Source organism: Neoarius graeffei, chromosome 26 (assembly GCF_027579695.1).
Source record: "Neoarius graeffei isolate fNeoGra1 chromosome 26, fNeoGra1.pri, whole genome shotgun sequence".
In the NCBI taxonomy this organism is placed as follows: Eukaryota; Metazoa; Chordata; class Actinopteri; order Siluriformes; family Ariidae; genus Neoarius; species Neoarius graeffei.
Window position 1 is genome coordinate 13,474,878 of NC_083594.1, and position 19,768 is coordinate 13,494,645.

General features: G+C 42.4%; 2 protein-coding genes across 7 annotated transcripts in view; one reads left to right on the top strand and one right to left on the bottom strand.

Moving 5' to 3' along the window:
• LOC132874309 (E3 ubiquitin-protein ligase RNF123) overlaps positions 1-19,768 on the top strand; it is a 448,585-nt gene that overhangs the window by 258,536 nt on the left and 170,281 nt on the right. The gene's annotated exons all lie outside the window — the stretch shown is intronic.
• amigo3 (adhesion molecule with Ig-like domain 3) lies at positions 9,381-12,768 on the bottom strand. Of its 2 annotated transcripts, none has more exons than XM_060910898.1 (2): positions 12,103-12,768; positions 9,381-11,811 (listed from the first exon to the last, which is right to left on the bottom strand). In XM_060910898.1, exon 2 carries the CDS (start codon positions 11,683-11,685, stop codon positions 10,207-10,209), a length of 1,479 nt encoding a protein of 492 aa, XP_060766881.1. In that variant the 5' UTR covers positions 11,686-11,811; positions 12,103-12,768; the 3' UTR covers positions 9,381-10,206. The 2 variants fall into 2 exon arrangements, with proteins under 2 accessions (XP_060766881.1, XP_060766880.1); XM_060910897.1 differs by having other exon boundaries at positions 12,000-12,768.

Genomic DNA, 19,768 nt, shown 5'->3' on the forward strand with positions numbered 1-19,768 from the left:
CCTAAAGTTTCCTGTGTATGACAGTAGCCAGCATGGAGTACCTGGCGATGATGCAGTTGTTGTCGCGACGGAGCCAGAACATGCACAATAGCCTGATGTTAAGGAGGAGGTTGAGAAGGAAGAGGGCAAGGGTTTTGGCTCAGGCGTTCTGCGGGGTAGTGACTGCAACCTCCGTTCAAAGGAACATCAAAGCCATGTTGTTGTAACTTTTTTTTGAGAGACCCGCCGCCTACTTCAGCGCAGAATAGTGACGTTTGTGGCTTGTTGATGACGTGTAAGTCGGATGAATGCGACCTGGCGGTTCAGACTGAAGTCGCATATGAAAAGATCGGATAGGAATCGGAATTAGGACCACATATCCAAACGGCCTGGGTCGGATTTGAAAAAATCGGATCTGTGTCGTTCATATTGTCAATAAAAGATCGGATACAGGTCACATATGGGCGAAAAAATCGGATTTGAGTCACTTCAGCCTGCAGTGTGAACGTAGTTCTAGATACACATTTTTAGTCCATATTCTAAATATATTATCAAGCACAGTTTGAGTTTTAGCTGTTCATTGAATCATTGTTCAACTACTTTTAAACAATACAAATGTATTATGAATCACATTAACGCTTCTCAATCCCTTGCAGAGGTTCTTAACATGATCTCTGGGGCACAAGAAATCAATAAATGGAGTCCAACATTGTGATTCAAACCTTACGCGAAAACATAAAATAAGCGTTTTTTTGGCAAAAAAAAATGAACCTCATGGTGCCACCATTAGACTTTTGAATATGGTCAAAAAATTTCACAGGATATCTTTATTGGTGAAAAGGAACACCCAAACAAAAATGCATCAGATTTTATGAAAGTGAGGGCAACTGATGCGCCCAGATGTTTACCTCTGTGTTGAATCACATCTACTTTTAACGACACTATAAACGTTTGGAAACTGAGGAGACCGTGTGCTGTAGTTCTGAAAGAGAAACGTTGTCACATTCTTGCCTGATCTACAGTTTCAGTTGCTGAACAGTTTGGGGTTTCCTTTGTCGTATTTTGTGCTTCAGGTGAACCCTTCGCCATCTTGAGTTCTGAGAGACTCCGCCTCTCTGGGATGCTCTTTTTTTATACCTGATCGTGTTACTGACCTGTTGCCATTGAACCAAATTATTATTATCTCATCTCATCTCATTATCTGTAGCCGCTTTATCCTGTTCTACAGGGTCGCAGGCAAGCTGGAGCCTATCCCAGCTGACTACGGGCGAAAGGCGGGGTACACCCCGGACAAGTCGCCAGGTCATCACAGGGCTGACACATAGACACAGACAACCATTCACACTCACATTCACACCTACGGTCAATTTAGAGTCACCAGTTAACCTAAGCTGCATGTCTTTGGACTGTGGGGGAAACCGGAGCACCCGGAGGAAACCCACGCGGACACGGGGAGAACATGCAAACTCCGCACAGAAAGGCCCTCACCGGCCGCTGGGCTCGAACCCGGACCTTCTTGCTGTGAGGCGACAGCGCTAACCACTACACCACCGTGCCGCCAGAATGAGCATATATTTAAAAAAAAAAAACAATAAAATTTCTCAGTTTCAACATTCGATATGTTGTCTTTGTACTATTTTCAATGAAACACAGGGTCTCCATGATTTGCGAATTATTACTTCGCTCTGGACGGAGTCCACCAGGAGGCGAGGTATTGTTTTCGCTGGGGTTTGTTTGTTTGTTTGTTTTGTTAATTATATTACGAGAAAACAGCTGGACCAATCTTCATGAAACTTTCAGGATAGATGGGCATTGGTCTCAAATAGAACCGCCAACCTTTTGAGGGTCATCGGGTCAAGGTCACCAAAAAGGTCAAAATTGTCAGTACGGTGTGCGAATGAGAATCAGAACCATGTTTATTGGCCAAGTATGTTCACACACACGGTCAAGGTCATCAAAAAGGTCAAAATCGTTTTCTCGCGATATCTTCATTCATATTCATCATAAATGCGACCGGGCGAGGTTTGTTTTGTTTTATCTGGCAACACTTGTTACATTCTGTTTTTATCTACAGTTTACACAGCATCCCAACTTTTTTGGAATTGAGGTTGTATTTCGCTTTGCCATAGCGAGATATACGTACATGTACATACATTATGGCTGGGAAACCTAATATGAATGTCTTTGGACTGTGGGGGAAACCGGCGCACCCGGAGGGAACCCACGGGGAGAACGTGCAAACTCCACACAGAAAGGCTGTGAGGTTTGAACCCGGAACCTTCTTGCTGTGAACCGCCAATGCTAACCACTACACCACCACAAAAATGGCATGTTTAGCTTGGTTTGAGTCAGGTACAGGATGATGAGAAGAGTTCCTCAGCTTCAGCGGTACATTTATTTCACTTTAACTCCAAACTAATCGGTAATTAACCTCATTCATGGTCACTGCTGATGTTTACTCCGCACTGATCTGAGCGGTAAATCCTCAGGCGAGTCATTTACTGTGTTACACCGTACGTGTGTTTATTAAAATGCTGATGCTAACGATGTTATGCGACACTGCGCTACACTTAAGCTAGCATGCTAAGGCAGTGGTTTAATTCAGTTTTAGAGATTTCACTTTCGTTTTCTTGATTAAACACAATTATGTTTCACTACATTATTTTTAAAATGATAAAAGAACGTGAACAGGTTTATGATTTGTCCTTGAGGATGTCTGAGGCCAACAGGAAAATTAATAAGAATAGTAACACCTACTACTACTACTACTAATAATAATAATAATAATAATGTAAATAGATGCAATTAGTTTTTTAAAGTTGAATAAATGCATATTTTTTTCTTAAGTCAATGAGTAATCATGTTAAATAATCGTGTTTATGATTTTTGCCATAATCGAGCAGCCTTGACGGATAATTTCCTGAACCAGAACCCGTTTTTACTGAAAATAATTATTTCTTGATGGATTTATTTTCCTCTGAATACATTTTTCAAATAATGGTTAGATTTTGCTCATTTTTTTCAGTGCGAGATGAAGCGACTTCACCGAAAGGTGGATTTTCCCCCCCAACCCTTTTTACTTTTCTCAAGGGGTGCCAATAATTGTAGAAGGCACTGTCGACTTAGTTTGGTTCAGAAAAACAAAACAAAACCCAAGGAGGCGAGTAATGCTGGAGGTGATGTTCTTCGTCTGTGCTCGGAAAGCTGACATGCTCTGGTTGTGAATGGACAGTGCTATGCATGGGAATGTCATCGTGTGTGTGTGTGTACAGTGTATATAGGTCAAGAGTTTCAGTTAGTGTTTATGGGCGTATTCACACCTACGTTGTTTGGTCCGGACCAAACGAACCAAATTTCCCTTGGTCCGGACCTTTTGGGTTGGTCTGAATACAAACCACCAAACTCTGGTCCGGACCAAACAAGCGGACCGAGACCGAGCTGCAAGGTCGGACTCGGTCCGGACCAAAGGAACCCTGGTGCGGATCTTTTGGAGGTGTGAAAGCAGACCGGACCTAATCCGACAGTTTTGCTTTTTTGTACCTCGGGAGCTTCCGTCGTTTGTCGAGCATTATGGGAAACAGAGTCTTGACACGCCACCGCAAAGTGCAAACACTGTTTCAGTTGTCAAGGGTCATTCGGTCACCAGTGGTAGGCGAGTACAAAAAATGAGTAGGGGGCAAACGTGGGCCGAGGAAGAAACGCGTACCCTTGTGGATATATGGGCAGATGTCCACATATCTGAGCTTTTGGAGAGAACACACAAAAATGCCGACGTGTTTGCTGTATTCAGTGAGAAAATGAAGGAGAAGGGGTTCACGCGCTCCCCAGAACAATGCCGGCTAAAAGTGAAGAAACTCCGTCAGACCTACATTAAAATCAGGGACATTCTTTCGAAAAGTGGCGGTACTAGCGACGCAAAAAAGAAATTCATCTATTGCGTGAAGAGCCAGAACTGTCACAACATGATGTGCGCTCATCAGCGCTATCCTCCGTAGCTGCCTTGCCCTTTGAAGTCGTCGTTGATAAATTACTTGTACAACAGCATAGTAATCGTACAATTGTGAAAACAGTAAAAACTGGAAAAAACATATAGCTTTGATGACATTAAAAAGAATAAGAGCACGGAAAGCCTCCGTGACTACTTTTGAACTTAACGCTTTGTGCGTGTGTCGTCTCTGACCAATAGCTGAACGACCTCAGGGCGCGCGGCTTTGTTGACAGATTTTGGTCCGCTTACTAAAATGTACAGTGTGAAAGCGAACCGCACCAAAATGAAAAAATAAAAAAAACATTTGGTTCGGACCAAAGCAAGTGAACTATCGAACTATCCTGGTCTGAATACACCCTATGTTGCAGGTCAAAAAATTTCAACCTACGTGATTTTTTATTTTTGACCTCGGTTAAAAATTTTAACCTAGTTCATAATTTCCAACCTCAGTAAAATTTTGGATTATCTAAGATTCTTAAAAGGAATATTCCATCACTTCTTTTGTCTCTCTTTCTTCCATCCACTTTCTCTCTGTCTACACCTACCTAGTATTTCTGTCTGTCGACCAATTCCTATCTACCTAATTAGCATTTAAAAAAAAAATCTTCTTTCATACTTGACCGGGATTCAAACTCAGAACCTTCTGATTCTTAACCCAACATCTTAACCACTAAACTAGCAACAACTGCATTGAAAGAATGGTATATATTTTGAATTTATTAATGAGTCCAGTCTTATTATGTCCTCGGGTAGTTTAATTTAAAATACAAACTCTTCCCAAATCCTAACCTTAAACCTAACCCTAGGTATAGTATAGTAAGTCTCCCTAATACAAGTAGCAAATAATGAACCGGGTTAAAAATTCGAACCTAGGTTGAAAAATTCCACCTGACCTACAATTCTGACCTGTAACATTTACATCAGATATTAGAATGGAGACAAAATGTGATCTCCATGTCTTTGAAAAAAAGTAGGAACCTCATGTTCCACTCCTGGTAGCCAAGAACAGGAATCTGAGGCTACAGTGGGCACAGGATTGCCAAAACTGGACAGCTGAAGATTGAAAAAGCATCACCTCGTCTTTTTCCTGTCTTCATCTGTCCACTTTAGATGAACCTGTGCCTACTGTAGCATCATATTCCTATTCTTCGCTGACAGGAGTGGAACCTGATGTGATCTTCTGTTCTTGTAGCCCATCTGCCTTAGGTTTCCTTCTGTGATGCTTTTCTGCTCACCACAGTTGTAAAGAGTGGTTATATAAGGCATTTCTTCCTGCAGAACTGCTGCTCGCTGTATATTCACTCTGCGTAAACTCTACTCTAAACTCGAGTGCACTAAACAGACGCTAGCTTGACAGGATTATATTATTTACTCCAAAGGCTTGCCAGATGACTAACAGAAACCAACTTGACGTGATTTCTGATGCAATTTTTAAATCCTGTTTATATACTTTACTGTTCATGCTAGCTGTCTAGCTCGCAGAGTAACCTGACAGAATTTTTAAGGAGTATTCATAATTACTCTATGTAAAATCTTCACTGCTGAAGTTAGCAAGCGAGCGAACACACTAAACTGACAGGATTTACAACAGGATATTTGAGTCATAATAATACAACTCCGATTCCAAAAAGAGAGTCCAGGTGCTAAACTGGCCTGCCTGCAGTCCAGACCTGTCCCCTATTTAAAACATTTGGCGTATTATGAAGCGAAAAATACGACAAAGGAGACCCCGAACTGTTGAGCAACTGTAATTGTAAATCGGGCAAGAATGGGGCAACATTTCTCTTTCAAAACTACAGCAATTGTTCTCGTCAGTTCTCAAACGTTTACAGAGTGTTGTTAAAAGTCGAGGTGATGCAACACAGTGGTAAACATGGCCCTGCCCCAACTTTTTTGAAATGTGTTGCTGACGTCAAATTCAAAACAAGCATATATTTCTCAAAAAACCGATAACATTTCTCAGTTTCAGCATTTGATACGTTGTCTTTGTACTATGTTTAATGGAATATAAGGTTTCCATGATTTGCAAATTATCGCATTCTGTTTTTATTTACAGTTTACACGTGCAGCATCCCAGCTTTTTTGGAATAATTGGGGTTGCATGTTTTTATTAAATCACTGCTAATTTTGCTAAATTACGATCGCATTATCAAACCGTCACTAGTCCATTTGTTCCTCTAAATGAATGAAGTTTAACATGACAAACATATCTTTGTATCGATTTTGCCATCTGTTAGTGTCCAGGTTTCATGAGTTAATTAAGTTGACACCATTTGCATCTTTTGCGTTCCTCGGCAACTTTTCCATCCCATTATACGGTAAGAGCTAGCCGATAAACACAGCAAATCAATTACACATTTGCCCGTTCACTTCACCGTCACAGACTGTTAGGCAAATCTAATTGGATTTCTCCAGTAGAGTGTCTGAACAGTGGAAAGCTTACTGAAATGTTAGAAGATGGAAAAACAAACCACTTTTACCACGTTAAGCGAGACGGATTCACATTTCAGTTCGTTTTTTTTCATTTTATCTACATCTACTGCATCCCATTACTCAATTTTTTTTCCCCCGCATCGTGATGTCTTTTGCTTCTCATAGAGAATAGAATAGAATAGAATAGAATAGAGTAGAAGCCCACTTTTTTAAATTATTATTATTAAATTGAAGTTATGTCCTGGAAACTGAAGGATGAGTCGGGAATCTTAACAGCTGCGCTACCTTCTGGCACAAAGCTCATGGGTGCTAGAAATAAAATTATGCAATATGCGACAATAAAATATTGACTATGGCGTCTGCTCTGTTGGTTTTGAAAGCTCGGTCTATCAGAGGGACGCAGATGACAGTCCCGTTGCGTCATCGGTCTTTCTATCCATCGAAAGAATGGTATGCAAGGAGATTCTGGAGACTGGTCGACTGTAGTGCTAATACAAGTGCATGTTTGATCATGTTGATATGCACTTGAGGTGAAGGCAAGGCTGATGTTGTGTGTGTGTGTGTGTGTGTATTCCTTTCCTCCTGGTCTTGAAAATCAGCCTCTTTCCAGACACACACACAGATGGCAGAGTCCCTCATAGGCACAGACGTTATGCAAATGAATCGGGGCTTATCATGTTCAGCTGGCAGGCCTGGCTTCCTTGGGCTATTATGGCTGCCATGGCTAATTGGGAGAGATTGGACCTTTTTAAACTCAGCACTGCGTGCACACACACACTTGTGTGACCTCCTATTGACGTAATTATTAATACGGGTAATTACCTCCATACATCAGTAACCAAAAGAAAGCCTTTTGGCTCATCTTCACTCTTTTTTTTTTTTTTCTCTTCTTCCCCTCGTGGGACCTGAGAAAACTGTCACGTTTCTATTTTTGTGGCGACATTTGGTCCCTGCCAAGATGTAAAAACCTGCTCACATACGGTACAGACACGCTGTCTCTCTCCGTTGATACTAATTGCGGTGAATAGACGACACGCATCCATTCATTTAATTCAAAATTTGAATTAAAATGTCTCCTGAGCCCTTTGACGTGGAATTGGACGATAGTTTTAACCTGTATGACGAGGAATGGAGTAATCACCGAGTTGCGGACTGCTCACCGTCATGGGGTTTAAGCCCTCACCTGGCGCAAGAGCTGCATACGGTACGGGGAGTCCCATATCGGACTTCCACGTTACACGGAAAGAGCTGTACCAAAGTAATATAAAAGTAAACATCACATACAGTAGCACAGTGCTAAAGTCAGCGATGACGATGGTGGTCTTGTTAATAATGAAGTTGATAATGGTTGTCATGCACTTTAATTAAAAAACAGATGAAGAGGAGGAGGATTAAGTATGCAGTTATTCAGGAAGGGGAGGGCTTCGGCACTAGGGTAACGTTCCATAGTAAGGATATATGTATATATTTTTTAGTTAGTTTGTATTCCAGAAAGTATTTTCAGACCATAGTCTATGCAATTTAATTTTTTCGAGACAGTGTCTTCAATGGCCAGACTGAATTGCCTTTGTAGTTTATTATATGGCTCCACTGCAATGCAATTTTCCCAAAAAAAAAAAAAAAGACCACGGATAAGCCTAGCTTTTTGTGCTGTGACCAAAGAGATTTGTTTATTCCACACAGGGGCGCCGCCAGAAATGTTGGGCCCCATGAAAGATTAGAATTTTGGGCCCCCCAACTTTGCCCACCCTCGTCACAATTGCACTATTGTCATTATTTGACTTTTGATAGCCCATGGACCTTGAGTTTGTGACTTTATTACATTTTATGTATTAACCTACCAGGGACTAGATGAAAACTGGTCATTCCACGCACGTAACCATGTCAAACACTTGACTGGTGTCCGTTATTAGCAACACTTTAATCTAGCAAACTGTATATGGCGCTCGCTCATTAAAAACTTCAATCCTAAAGCATTTATGGGTTGTATTGCAGCTTACCTCCTTCTCCAAAGGGGGGTTCAGTGGTTTGGTAGGGCGGAGGTCCCCCTGAGGCTGAATCTGTGCATATTTAGGGCACCCCATTAGTTATGAAACTGGTTATTGGCACCAGCATAACATAATATTTCATCTTGTTTATCACACAAGTCAGTTCAGTTATTAAAATGGAAAAAATGTCACTGTACAAACTGTAAAAGTGTTCTCTTGATAGGCTAATCCAACCACGTTCATACTGTTCATTTACCATTCGCTAATATTTTGAACACACGTGAGCGATAGCTACCTTTCTTTGGGAAAAACTGAGTGACCAGTTGCCTGCCTCTCCGGTCCCTCTCAGCTTTCAGCTGCCTTTCTTTACGTTTTTGACAGCCACTCTTCATATTTAGCGATCATAGACTGTACGCACTCCATTGCTGGCTGGCTGCTGCACCGCAACACAGCAGCAAGTAGCGTTGCACTGATCAGCACGCAGATTTAACGCATCGCGCTTCTACCAGAACTGAACCGTACCATTTCGCAAAAGGGGGAGGGTTAAATGACAATATGTTGAAGAACTCAAGAAATAGACAACCTTATTCAATTAGCTCATTTTACCAGATGGAATATTGCATTGTTGTTATTTCAAGTCTTATTCAAATCATTAAAAGCATATTGTCAGCCCCTTAAAGGGCCCCATGACAGTGCTGGGCCCCTAGAATTGTTCTAACCTTTCCCCCCCTGGCGGCGCCCATGATTCCACATATATACGTTCTCGTACCTCAGCTTCGGTTTAATCGAGCTTTGTGATGTGGACAACCTTTGCTGCTTCTTTGAAGCATTTGTACGCTCGCGTACAGCTGTGTTGCAGTTTTTACCGGTAGAACCAGAAAAAAAACAAAAAAAACAACAGTTGACATATAAATATTTCATCGATCCATTGATGAGCTTTGCAGTAATCCTAATCTTTACCAATAACGAGGAAGGCATTTACCTCTGGAGTCGAAGCACAATGGTTTATTAAGAGACTGATAAAGAAGGCATTTGTTTTGGGGGTGGGGAAAGCAGGGGATGGGGAAGGGTGGTGGAATGTCAAGGGGTATATTCCAGTACACAATTTGTTGACTTGAATCCAATGTATGGTCAATGATTGATTTTTCCATCCAGATGTTAGGTACTGGCTACATAGCTGCGCTTCAGGAACAAACTTGGTAAAACAGATGGAACAAAAACATTCACAAGATGTAAATGGTTCCCCTCAGCCTTTTCCATACTCTCACAATTTGCCCAGATGTCTATAAGGTGCACATATAAGTAGAAAATCAGATATGGATAAAATTATTATTATTTCTTTTTACATTTTAGACTTCTCGTTTAAAAAATGAATTACTACCACATTCCGTCCTCTATACTTATAATGCTTGTGCTATTTTTGTAGAATAATGAGTTACAGTCCAAAGCAGAGGCATAGAAGCTCTAAACAAGGCATCTACTGTACAGCTGTCATTCTTTCAAGGCTCAAGCAGGGTTAAAGGGTATCCAAAGCATCATGCATACCTTTCCCTGTACCGCTGCACGTTTCCGTTTACAGCTTGACGTACCGTACATGTTCAGGGCAGTGTTGGCTACATCTGTTTTCTTACCTGTCCTGTGCTATTTTTACTTTCTACGCTTGGCTTTCCTGGCTTTGCTGTGTTCCCTGCCTTGTCACTTGACTTGCCAAGCCCTCTCCCTGCTTTGTCCTGAGAGGCAGCAGAAGTTGCAGACTGCCACATTGAAAGACCCACTACTTTAGTGGAATGAAGGATTGGGGATGAGGGCAACCTCATGCTATGCCACTATAGTGGTGTCTGAAAAGACTGAGTTGAAAGAGTCAGCATTGTTTCGTAGTACGTGCACCTTTGGATTCTCGGAGACCAGTGCCTCCTTGGGCCTCCCGTTTTGTACCTCCTTGATGGGCTCCAGAAAGACCACATGCTTGTTGTTACTGACCTTGCGGCCGGGACCCTCCGTGGTGGCAGGTGGCGTAGGCGTCAGGATCGAAGACTGGGCACTGCATTCGTTTGCAGGACTGGGTGTTGCAGGTAGTGGCTGCTTACGGCACCAGCAGCGGCAGGGTGTCAGATAAAGGTATACAAGAACCAGTACCAGGCTAACTACACATCCCAACAGAGTGGTAAAGCCTGTGTTGAAGGGCTCAGGCTCATGGGAATGTGATGTTACTGTGATGTTTACCTCCCATGTCTCGTTCCGTAAATGTTGGCGGTCCAATGCCATGCACCAGTACACACCAGAGTCCTCCACTTTCACTGCAGTAATCTCTAGGCTTCCGTTTTCATGCATTCGCATTGCATCATTGTTGCCTGGGGGGACGATATAATCCTTGTGAGGGGATACCCACTGGTAGGTAAGCTGTTGGCCCTTGAGCGAAGTCTTACATTCCAGCAACACAGTGTTTCCTGCATCCACTTTCAAATGATTCTCCATTTCCTCCAGCTGGTTCTGTTCCTTTACAGTGCAGTTTTCAAAGAAGCGAGTGTGTTTAAGAAACTTCACCGAGGCACGAGGTTCCCCATATACTAAACATGTATGCTCCACTTGGTAATCCCTGACTGAGGTGAAGTTTTGTTGCTCCCATTGTTTGAACATGCTATACATTGCACATTCACAGATCAGACTGTTGTTGTGCAAGAACAGTCCTTTTTGAAGTGAAGCTGGCAGGGCTGCGATGACCTCAACAGATAGCTTGGGCATACGGTTAGAGCTTAGGTCTAGCGTAACAAGAAAAGGATGGCTGTGTTTCTGAATGGAGAAGAACGGGAAGTCGGTCAAACGATTGTGACTGAGGTAGACCTTGTGCAGGTTGCTCAGGCCGATCAGGGCATTGCTTTCCACTCGAACAATGTGATTATTGAAGAGAAGCAACTCCTTCATCTCCACAAGCTCTTGGAAGTAATGATTATCCACTTTGCTCAGCTGATTGGAGGAAAGGTCAAGGTGGCACAGACTGCTTGCGTTTCGGAAGGTTCCAGGGGAGAGGCTGCTCAGGTGGTTGTGGGCCAGCCGCAGGGTTACGAGATGGGGAAGACCGGCGAAGCTGCCTTCCTCGAGCTTGGTCAGAAGGTTGTGGTTGAAATCCAAGGTGGCGGCCGTTACCGGCAACTCTTTTGGTATCCACTTCATTCCAAGATTGCTACAGCTTAGGATGTCTGATACTTTAAGGCAGCCAGCAGGTAGGCTAGCCCTGGCAAAGTGCAACAGGAGCGAGCTAAGTATCAGATGGGCGGCCACACCCTGAGCGCACAGCATTGTGCCGTCAGGATGCTGCTGGAGGTTGGCAGAGCAGCCAGAGTGCTACAGGGGTAGATGGCCACACATTAAAAGCACAGTGGTTTAGACGGGATGACGAGATGGGATCTGAAGCACGCTCTAAATCTGATCGGAAAAAAAAGAATTGTAAGTAAACAAATTTCAACCACTGGTTCAACTAAATCTAAATAACAAACAAGGGAAAGACTGATTTATCAAGATGTTCTCTTCGTAATCAATACCAGCTTCCACTGACGACCACGTTGTTTACCAAGAATCTAACTGATAAAAGTAACAAGTAATCTTTCACCTACCAAATGTCAGAGTTTACTCCAAACATCCCAGTCGTTCCACTTTGCTTGTCAATAGGCCTGTTTTTTAAGAACATTGATTAGTTTTAAGTATGGTAGCTCTCACCCACGGGGAGCTTTCAGGAGTTCAGGAGCCAATGGAGAGTTGGAGCTTCTGCCCCATGCCCGAGACAGATATCACCACTTCTGTGCTCCCTAATCTGAAAAGCCTGTGTTGTCTTCTCGTTGTGGCATTCGAATTATGGCAGAAGAGCTTTAAAAGACGATTTGGTTAGCTGCTGCAGACTTGGATAAGATCTTCAAGAACGTCAGCATTCTGTCCAGCTCAGTTAAATAAGTCTGAGCTGAGTGCTGCACTCATGGCAGTTCAGAGAAGCAATCTGTTTGCTTTACGCAAAGGATTTATGAGTCATTACCTACAAGCAGTACCATGCCGATTTTGAAGAAAGCAACAGCATCTCTTTATTTCAGAAGGAAAAAAAAAAATCCCAAACCAGTACTACTGAGCGGAGCACGCTTTCAGTCCTTTGTTTCCACACTTTCTTATATCCACGTGGCATCCGGAGAACTGATGTTTATCAGATGAGTTATCCACCCTTTTTGCTCTTCCAGTGCTTTGTTTAATTTCAGAAATGTAACGTATCCCTCTTTTTGGTTGAGTCCCAGGCGCTGTCTGTCTTCTTTCCTTTTGTTTTCTGTGCTTTTTATTTTCTCGATCTCTCCCACTCTCGGGCTGTCTCATACAGAGCCTGTGTGTACGCTTCTCTCTCTCTTTCTCTCTCCACTCTTACAGTTTCACAGTCCGAGAGAGGAGGGGCATCAAGGGGTTTCTTCCCAGCACTGAATGGTTGGCGCAAGGAACTACGAAAAAGAAGGACCGTTCACTGTTTTGTTTACTCCTTGTATTCTTCCTATTATGTATTTTTCTTTTTTTTTTTTTAATGTTTTTCATTCTGGCAGGTTATTTCTTCCTGGCAATGGCTCAAGGACTGATTGGTTTTGCTAGTGGTTGTTGGAGTCAACTTTAATTGGCAAGAATAATGATATTAATATCAGGCAAGGGAATCATTTTGAGCCGTGCACTTTTGCCAGTAATTAAAGTTTGAGCTACAGAGTTTAATAATGTATATCGGAATTAAATATATTATATTCAGCAAATATTATAAGCCAGAAGCATAAAGACGTGACTCTATTATGCGTTTATTAAAAAAGACATATTAAATGTGTTTTAAATAAATGGATTTGGATAATCATTTCAAACAAACAAACAAAAAAAACTAATAATCTAGTTCTGGTATACTGTGATTTGAAATACTAGAAAACACAGATTGGTTAGTAGTAGCGCAAGTAGGAGTTTTGTTTACTTACCATAAAATGTAATGATAACATCCTTGTTTAAAAAACAAGCGGTATTGTCTTTCTGGATATGAACAATCGCATGCTCTGACTGGCTACTCTACTACTAGGATATCAGCTCATATACCATGAGTAGAGAAAAACAAAATGGCGGCGCGCAGGGCTGTGTTGAAAAAATCGATTTTCCGATTCTGAATCGATTTGCATATTATTTCCTGAAGATCGAGTCGTACGTCCAAAGATCGATTTTTTTTTTTTTTTTAAATTACATTTTTCCCTGTCAGGGATGCAAACGGCGCGCCTTTTGGCGGATGCCGCCTTTTTCACGGCTGAATCGTGCAGATCCGATTTTTTTTTTTTTAGGGGGGGGCGTTGGAGTGTCAGAAGAAAACAGTAAATCAGAAAGCTGCGCACGTTTGCGCAGCTTTCGCGCAAACGTGCACAGTTTTCTGATTTACTGTTTTCTTCTCATACTTCCTATGTTTCATGGACTGTAACGGCATTTGCTTATTTAGTAATTTTAATACAGAATTTACTCTGATGAAATTATAATCAGACACTCCAACGCCCCCCCCCCAAAAAAAAAATTGGATCTGCAGTCTTACAGCCATCATTAACTACCAATACTTGATTAATTTACTGTTGAATGTCAATATAATACAAGTATTAATATGTTGCGGCGGCACGGTGGTGTAGTGGTTAGCGCTGTCGCCTCACAGCAAGAAGGTCCGGGTTCGAGCCCCGTGGCCGGCGAGGGCCTTTCTGTGCGGAGTTTGCATGTTCTCCCCGTGTCCGCGTGGGTTTCCTCCGGGTGCTCTGGTTTCCCCCACAGTCCAAAGACATGCAGGTTAGGTTAACTGGTGACTCTAAATTGAGCGTAGGTGTGAATGTGAGTGTGAATGGTTGTCTGTGTCTATGTGTCAGCCCTGTGATGACCTGGCGACTTGTCCAGGGTGTACCCCGCCTTTCGCCCGTAGTCCGCTGGGATAGGCTCCAGCTTGCCTGCGACCCTGTAGAAGGATAAAGCGGCTAGAGATAATGAGATGAGATGAGATATGTTGCTTAACTACAGTCAAAAATGGTTCTAATAACACTAACCCGAATCGATATTGGATCGAATCGAATCGAGATCGGATCGAATCGTATAGAGTCGTGATAATCGATTCTGAAGCTTCGGAATCAAATTGATACCCAGCCCTAGCGGCGCGTGTTGCTGAACCAACCGAGGATGAAATAAAAACTCGACTCGCAAACACAACCCTAAAAATGATGAAGTATTTAAAAGAAACAGAAATGGCTAAAAGAATATAGTCATCGAAGAAAACCCTAAAAGGAGAAAAAAAAGAAAAGCAACAAAATATGGAATAAAATTATTTGATGGTAAGAACGTGTTTTTTTTTTTGTTTAATTTTTCAAGAATTTCTATTATTATTATAGCATTTTTCACAAATCGCTCCGGTCACGTCGCCGGTTTGTTTACATTCTAAGCGGAAATGATTTTCTCAGACGTTTTGTATAAAGTTTTTATTTATCGAAGTCGCAAAAAATAAAAATGCTCCATTTCTTAAAATCCAGTGAACGTGGATAGAATAAAACAGTTATTCCACTCAATCTCGTCGTACAAGGCTGATAGCCAACACAATATTACACAGCGGTGCGAAGATATGAAGTTTATCTTCGAGTAGTGAGTATATTTCACGAGTGAAATATTTTTCAGCACAAGACGATAAACTTCATATCTTTGCGCCACCGTGTAATGCTCTTTATAGTGTATGGAAACATCCACAAGGATAAAAATGCAAGCTAATATAAAAATAATTAATTCAGCGGGAAAACACGGAGTGACATCATCGGCGTGAAATATTTGTCACTCAGAGCTGTGATTGTAGTTCACATGAAAAATGTGAGTTTTTCAACACGAGAAGATAAACTTCATATCTTCAAGCTAATGTTATAGTTTGGATTTTCTTTTTATTATATCAACACGTTCACAAACAAAAAGTACCCAAGTTTATCAAAACAATTTATCGATTTCCTCACGAGTGAGGATATTGGACTTGTTACTCGGTATCCCGGATGTAGTTTGTAAGTCCATTTAACAGTTATTCCATGAAATCGAGTCGTACATGAGCTGATAGCCGACGAGGCGCGTAGCACCGAGTCGGCTGTAATCCATGTATGACGAGATTGATGACTGGATTTTGAGAAACAGAATAAAAACTTGATACAAAACGCCCGACAAAATAATTTCTACTTGGAATGTAAACAAACCGGCGAAATGGCTAGCAATTTGTGAAAAATGCAATAATAATAATAATTCTTGAAAAATAAAAAAAAGAATACGTTCTTCTCATCTCATCTCATTATCTCTAGCCGCTTTATCCTTCTACAGGGTCGCAGGCAAGCTGGAGCCTATCCCAGCTGACTACGGGCGAAAGGCGGGGTACACCCTGGACAAGTCGCCAGGTCATCACAGGGCTGACACATAGACACAGACAACCATTCACACTCACATTCACACCTACGGTCAATTTAGAGTCACCAGTTAACCTAACCTGCATGTCTTTGGACTGTGGGGGAAACCGGAGCACCCGGAGGAAACCCACATGGACACGGGGAGAACATGCAAACTCCGCACAGAAAGGCCCTCGCCGGCCACGGGGCTCGAACCCGGACCTTCTTGCTGTGAGGCGACAGCGCTAACCACTACACCACCGTGCCACCATGAATACGTTCTTACCATCAAATAATTTTTTTCCATATTTTGTTGCCTTTTTTTTTTTTTAAGGGTTTTCTTCTTCTTCTTCTTTAGGGGTTTTTGGCGGTTGGCAAACCAATTTAAAGGTGCTTTACCGCCACCGACTGGGCTGGAGTGTGGAACAGGAGATTTTTTTTTGGGGGGGGGGGGAGAAGACAACAATGACTATATATTCTTTTAGCTATTTCTGTTTCTTTTAAATACTTCATAATTTGTAGGGTTGCGTTTTCGAGTAGAGTTTTTATTTCGTCCTCGGTTGGGTCAGCAACACGCGCTGCCATTTTGTTTTTCCTCTACTGATGGTACTGTATATGAGCTGATATACTAGTAGTAGAGTAGCCAATCAGAGCACGCGATTGCTCGTATCCAGTGAATGTGGATAGAATAATCTCATTCATCTCATTATCTCTAGCCGCTTTATCCAGCGGTCTCAAAAGTAGCCGGTCACCGGCGGCAAATCGCCGGCTATGGCTATTGTCAGTTGAGTCACAAAATTTAATATTAAATATTTCTGACAGCAAAAAAAGTTGTGAACGTAAATTACATCCACTATGTCATGTATGTCCGTTGCCGCGTCAACTGTGTTTACATCCTCGACACGAGTGCAGCCGTTACTGCTGCCTGTGTTGCCAGATTGAGCGGTTTCCCGCCCAATTTGGGCGGTTTTAAGTGCATTTCGGTGGGTTTTGAACATATTTTGGGCTGTAAAATGTCAGCAGTATCTGGCAACATATTTTTTTACTTAATACAAGAAATTAATGGATGCCAACGTTTTTGCCAAAATGGTATTTTATTTTCCATTGTTTAGGCAGCTTCAGCATCATACTGTGAGATTCTGTTCAAATTGTATTTTTTTCTTCTATGAAGCCTGAGCCATTTATTTTATTAGTTTATAATTATTGTTTAATTTAGTCTTCAGGAGAGACTGCCTGCACACAGGACTAGTATTAATAGTGTTTTTCTTACATGAAAGCTGAGGCATTTATATTATATTTGAAGGTAACTTCATGTTGTGCTGTGAGGTTCTCTGCACTTTAACTTTTGAACCAACAGGTGCATTTGGATAAGTAAAGCCTATTTTTCTGCATTTTTGTAGTCCTGGTAATCTTTTATATTGGTAAAGTTGTTTATAGGACCATTTCTCAGTGTCTGTTTTTTTTAATCAATAGTTTTTCAGTAATAACTTAATATTTAGCATATATCACTCAATTTTAAACAACCCCTGCGCCTCCCCCATGGGCTGCCCCCATAGTCTCCAAAATTTCTGTGGGAAACACTGGCGTGCGTAACAATGCTAATCAAGCTTAAGCTAGACGACCCGCCTCAAATACCCGTCCCGGGTAAATGTTATCCCAATTTTAGATGGCCTGTTCCAAACCATCCCGCCCCATGAAAAATTCGTACTTGCATATCTATCTATCCATCCATCCATCCATCCATCCATCCATCCATCCATCCCTGTACGCTTTGCGTGCATTATGTCTGCCGCTGGCAGACATTTTACCATTTTGCACCTTGCTGTAAATTATTTGTACCCTGCTATTCTCCCAAACTTTGAAGCCCCTGTTTATCCTGTTCTACAGGGTCGCAGGCAAGCTGGAGCCTATCCCAGCTGACTACGGGCGAAAGGCGGGGTACACCCTGGACAAGTCGCCAGGTCATCACAGGGCTGACACATAGACACAGACAACCATTCACACTCACATTCACACCTACGGTCAATTTAGAGTCACCAGTTAACCTAACCTGCATGTCTTTGGACTGTGGGGGAAACCGGAGCACCCGGAGGAAACCCACGCGGACACGGGGAGAACATGCAAACTCCACACAGAAAGGCCCTCGCCGGCCACGGGGCTCGAACCTGGACCTTCTTGCTGTGAGGCAACAGCGCTAACCACTACACCACCGTGCCGCCGGATAGAATAATAATAATACATATATTTATGACATATAGTACCAGTCAAATGTTTGGAGACACTTAGTCATTATTATGCATGAGTGTGTCGAAACTTTTGATTTGTACTGTAATGCATTTTTTAAAAAATTATGTTAATTATGAATGTTCAGAGAAAGTCATAAGGTTGTGTTTTTAAAGTGTAATATGTCAAAAATTTCTTGCGTGTTTCTGTGTAATATGTGCTTAAATCCTCCAGCTCTGTTGATCAGGACCCTTTCTTTGCCTTTTAGTCATAATTACACCAACCGTGAGTGCTGCCTTAGTTCATTACACTCTGTGCCCCCGCAGCTTCAGTACACTCCCACACACAGGAACAAGGTCCTGCTGACTTTTTCACCATAGCGGCTTCTCTGCCGGAACGTATTTGAAATTTGAAAAGTTATGCACGGCTATAAAGTTATGCACAGCTATACGTAACAGAACGAAGGCAGCGTTTGCAGGTTGCCTTGCGAGAGGATCTCTGGTTAGCCGATTTAACCAAAAAGACTCGGCTATAAGAGCAAGCTGCATGGTGATTTTATTTCACTGTGTTGTGCAATGATTGAGCTTTCCTTGGACGTGTCTGGATCACACGAGCATATTCTGAGCATATTTAAAGGAGAACCGAAGTCATTTTTAAACTTGCTTTATTTCTTAATTAACGTGTTATTCAATTACGTTTTCGGTTTTAGTAGCCTTATATCGGGACTCACGTTGGCAACCAATTGCAATTAAATATTATACTTATCGGCCTATTCGGTTTTCAGCCGTGTTGAATTTAGTTCGTTTGGTCCACGGCAGGCGGCGCTTATCCGCGCGATCTTCACGAGACTTGTGCGAGACTTCGAAACGTGACGAAGTGTCAGCCAGATGTCAGTGCCGCCATTTTGAAAACTGTTTTCCAAACGAAATATTGCACAAAAACGAGTTCAAATGACGATTACTGCCTACTTTTTTCAACCTTTCCTGATTGCTATCAAAACAAACAAAACTTCCGGCTTGATTACGTCATATGTCTCTTGTTTCCATTTCCGGTTGAGAGTACGTCGTGCGCGTTCTGGCTGCCGCTTCTCACCGGAGCTTTTTTGTTTTATTTTATTTCTTTTTCTATTTTTTTTTCTGTGTGTTTGTGTAGTTTGATGTTTGAGTGTTTGTCCGCCGGTTGTGTGGTAGCTCCGGACCCAGTTTGGGCGTCGGTTCCCTCCAGGCCTTGGTTCGCTGTGGGTGATGCCTGTGCTCCCAGCTGTGGACTGCAGTGAGCTCGTTGCTCATTTTACATCATGGTTTTCCAGCGCTCTGCGCTTTAACACTTGGCGTGATGTTCCGAGCGATGTTGCTCGGTGGTGTCGCGGCGGCTGTGCAGGCATTTGGGACACACCAGCGCTCTGCGTGGCGGAGCTTCTCTGCTCGCTTTGTGGATCCATGGCATGATGTTCTGAGCGATGTTGCTGACGGCGTTGCAGTGGCGGTGCTGGAGATGTGGGACTCGTTTTCGTTAGTCTGGCTAACGCGACTTCAAAGCTCTCCGAGCTATTGGTCTGGCCAAGATATTCAGCCCAACCGTTTCCCAGAGCCCGTGGTTGACCCGCCTCCCTGAAATGCCTCAGTTTGCTACTGGTCGAAGCCAGAAAAGGCTGTGACGAAGCTTAAACCAATCACATCACTCTTTCCTCTGACATATGTGACGCGACGATAGGATTCTCGCTGAGCCCCATTGATTTG